The 3,676-nt window shown below is 42.1% G+C and overlaps 2 protein-coding genes across 2 annotated transcripts; both read left to right on the top strand.

Moving 5' to 3' along the window:
* Window positions 1-1,014: 1,014 nt before the first annotated feature.
* Window positions 1,015-2,583, top strand: LOC123427158 (NADH dehydrogenase [ubiquinone] iron-sulfur protein 3). Its single transcript, XM_045111130.1, has one exon. The coding sequence runs from the start codon at window positions 1,268-1,270 to the stop codon at window positions 1,838-1,840; it is 573 nt and encodes a 190-aa protein (XP_044967065.1). The 5' UTR covers window positions 1,015-1,267; the 3' UTR covers window positions 1,841-2,583.
* A 102-nt stretch (window positions 2,584-2,685) lies between these two features.
* On the top strand, window positions 2,686-3,676 carry LOC123427159 (NADH-ubiquinone oxidoreductase chain 3). Its single transcript, XM_045111132.1, has one exon. The coding sequence runs from the start codon at window positions 2,741-2,743 to the stop codon at window positions 3,095-3,097; it is 357 nt and encodes a 118-aa protein (XP_044967067.1). The 5' UTR covers window positions 2,686-2,740; the 3' UTR covers window positions 3,098-3,676.

Raw genomic sequence — 3,676 nt, 5'->3', positions numbered from 1 at the left:
TTGCCAATCCAAGGGTTTGCAAAGCATCGGAAGATTTAGTTTGATAGGGAGCAGATTTATGTTCAAATTGCACATAACATAACAAGAATTCTCTATATACCCTTGACCTTTCTTAAGAACCAGCACTGGATCTTCTTTTGTTACTCCCCTATCTGTTGATATATGTAGAACATTTCTTTCAATCATGAATTGGAGCAAGTATTTCCCGATATCATAATGACACTGAATTTTTTTCTTTTTCTCTTTTTTGCTAGCACCTTTGGGCTGAACAACATCCTTAACTGATTCTACCTTACTAGTGAGTACTGCTTCCACCTTACCACTACCTGGTGCTTTGTATTGTAGAAACCTTGCTTGTTCTCGTACAGTTGAATTAAGTTGATCTATAAATCTAGCTGCCTTAACTGCGGATGATTCCTGAAGAGTGTTGAATACCAAGCCTAGTACATGAATCATGATAGCCTCAAGCGTATAGATACCAAACATCTTAAGCATAGGTAAGCTACTTGGTAGGCAACCCTTTAGATATTGCTTAGCGTTAGGCTGATCTTTATTAATCAAGAACTTTACTATGTTAGGAGTTACTTTAAATAGATTATCCTCATCGAACTTCATTGTGCAATTTGCAATTTGATTCTGTAAATCTATTAATTCAGTATCGGAAAACACACCATTTTTATTCTTCTTTTCATTAATCAACAACTTTCTAACATCATCCTGATACATATCAACATTAGAAGTCTTTTTCGTTTTGTCAATATCCAACAGCTTAGCGTAGTAATCGTTCCAGAACTCCTTAATAATACGTGCATTTTGCAAAGATTTCTCATTCTCAATGCTATCATCATATGTCTCGGAACAATAAAATAGAACCTGCATACTTTTATTTGTTACCCTTACTAAACCGCAGTAAGGATACGAATACGACTTAAATAAACAACTAGAATCTCAATATAAGGAAAGGATCAGAATAAGTACTAATGCTCTGTATAATACTTTTCCCCGAGCGATGGTTTAGCGGATTCGGAATTGTAACCAAGCATCCTGGGTTCTATACCCGATTCAACACTAGAGCATGCAGCCGATCCTGGATACATAACTCTCAAAAGTGTGCAGTGAGGGATCTTTATTGGTAGCCAGTCTTTCACTTCTGCCTCTCCACTCCCATGCCTTTCTTGGTCGGACCAACCCAACCGGCGATTTCCGACAAGTCTTTCTGCTTAGAGCAAGAAGCGGAACCAAAATAAAGCTTTCTTTATTTTCATTTATGGATAACCAATCCATTTTCCAATATAGTTGGGAGATTTTACCCAAGAAATGGGTACATAAAATGAAAAGATCGGAACATGGGAATAGATCTTATACCAATACTGACTACCCATTTCCATTGTTGTGCTTTCTAAAATGGCATACCTATACAAGGGTTCAAGTTTCGATCGATATTTGCGGAGTGGATCATCCCTCTCGAAAACGCAGATTTGAAGTTGTCCATAATTTACTGAGTACTCGGTATAACTCACGCATTCGTGTACAAACAAGTGCAGACGAAGTAACACGAATATCTCCGGTAGTCAGTCTATTTCCATCAGCCGGCCGGTGGGAGCGAGAAGTATGGGATATGTCTGGTGTTTCTTCCATCAATCATCCGGATTTACGCCGTATATCAACAGATTATGGTTTCGAGGGTCATCCATTACGAAAAGACTTTCCTCTGAGTGGATATGTGGAAGTACGCTATGATGATCCAGAGAAACGTGTGGTTTCTGAACCCATTGAGATGACCCAAGAATTTCGCTATTTCGATTTTGCTAGTCCTTGGGAACAGCGTAGCGACGGATAATTCCGAATCTACATAGGTCTAGTCCAGGGGACAAATCAATAGGAAATGCTATTTGCTTCTTAAGAAGAAGAACTTTTTTGAAATGAAAGAGTTTCCACGGGCGTCGGATATCATTTCTTCAAATAAGGAAGAAGTGTTATCGAAGGATTTCCTTCCATTCTTCCTAGTATGGAAGAAGTAAAGAAAAAGTACTGCGTCTCGATCTATACGAAAGGGCACTGGTTTTTTCTTTCGGTTTCATTGATAGCAGAAGAGTACGCTAGCTAGCGGAGCCTGAAAACGCTTGCTTGCGCCCCACCCCTACGGAAACTATTGCCTATGCTTGCTGCTCGCTCAGTTTCAGTAGAAGGGAAGAAAAGATGGTCACTCCTTTTAGGAACATGGCGAGCCTTACTTACGACTGTTGCACTTCACTCGCTGCTCGTTCATTCACTTGCTCATGAACTCGCTGCTTCGCCAGAAGCGACTAGTCGCCTCCTTTCCTCCGCCGAAAGATGCTTAGCCAGAAGCGACGAAGGAGGGGAGCTGGGGAAGGCCGACGATGGCAATGAGGGGGAAGCTGTCGTAGAAGCTTTGCCCCTTGCTTTACATAAATTGTTATGAACTTACTAAATGACCTTATTTATTCTCCCGGAACGCTAGCAAATCTAATAGTTCCATCTGCTCTTCTTAACTTAAGAACGAAGGCCGCCATCCTTCTTATTCAGGAACCCTTTGTTTGAGGAGGGCGTATCCCCGGGAAGGGGAGAGTGGCCGAGCGGTCAAAAGCGACAGACTGTAAATCTGTTGAAGGTTTTCTACGTAGGTTCGAATCCACATCTGAGCGTCTTTTTTTCGGTATGCCGCTCCGCGAGCAAGGAGCGCCGCGAGGAGAGCGAGAGAACGAAGTGGGCTTTGGTGATGTCGGAATTTGCACCTATTTGTATCTATTTAGTGATCAGTCCGCTAGTTTCTTTGATTCCACTCGGTGTTCCTTTTCCATTTGCTTCCAATAGTTCGACCTATCCAGAAAAATTGTCGGCCTACGAATGTGGTTCCGATCCCTCCGGTGATGCCAGAAGTCGTTTCGATATACGATTTTATCCGGTTCCTATTTTATTTATTATCCCTGATCCGGAAGTCACCTTTTCTTTTCCTTGGGCAGTACCTCCTAACAAGATTGATCTGTTTGGATCTTGGTCCATGATGGCCTTTTTATTGATTTTGACGATTGGATCTCTCTATGAATGGAAAAGGGGTGCTTCGGATCGGGAGTAACCACTTTTGAAAGGGCAAAGGGGGGAAAAAGTAAAGTATAAGCGACATATGGCACGAAAAGGAAATCCAATTGAGGTAAGACTTGATCTATCATCTGATTCTTGTTTTTTTCAATGGGGGGGACTTTTCATAGTTATCATTGTGATAGCTGCTTTAGTAGTGGATCCCTCCTTGATCGTGACAGATCAGGTTAGGCAAGCACTACTGGAAGTGATTCTGTCACTTTTACAATATGTTTTGCTATATGGTGCCACGCTGATTGAAGAAATGGTACCGGCCCTCTGGGGGCAGGAGCGATGTGGGACCGTGGGCACAGGGGGGCTTGAAAGTCCTTCCCGTTCGGGGCAGGAAACGTACAAAGCCCCACACGTTCATCTAATGCTATCATCTGATAGTGATAGTGAGAGCGTTAACCAAAGGGGTGGGAGCGATGTGCCTCCTTTAACTATTGACTTGAACCGACCGGCTCAGGATCAGGAAGATATTAGGCAATATGCCGAATCCATAAAGGATTTTAGAATTGACGAGCAATTCGAGAATTTCAAAAGGAATGATTCCACTTCCCCGCTCTATGATCAA

The sequence above is a fragment of the Hordeum vulgare genome, chromosome 2H (assembly GCF_904849725.1).
Source record: "Hordeum vulgare subsp. vulgare chromosome 2H, MorexV3_pseudomolecules_assembly, whole genome shotgun sequence".
Taxonomy (NCBI): domain Eukaryota; kingdom Viridiplantae; phylum Streptophyta; class Magnoliopsida; order Poales; family Poaceae; genus Hordeum; species Hordeum vulgare.
Note: the sequence above shows the minus strand (reverse complement) of the source record. Positions and strands in the feature narration are given on the sequence as shown.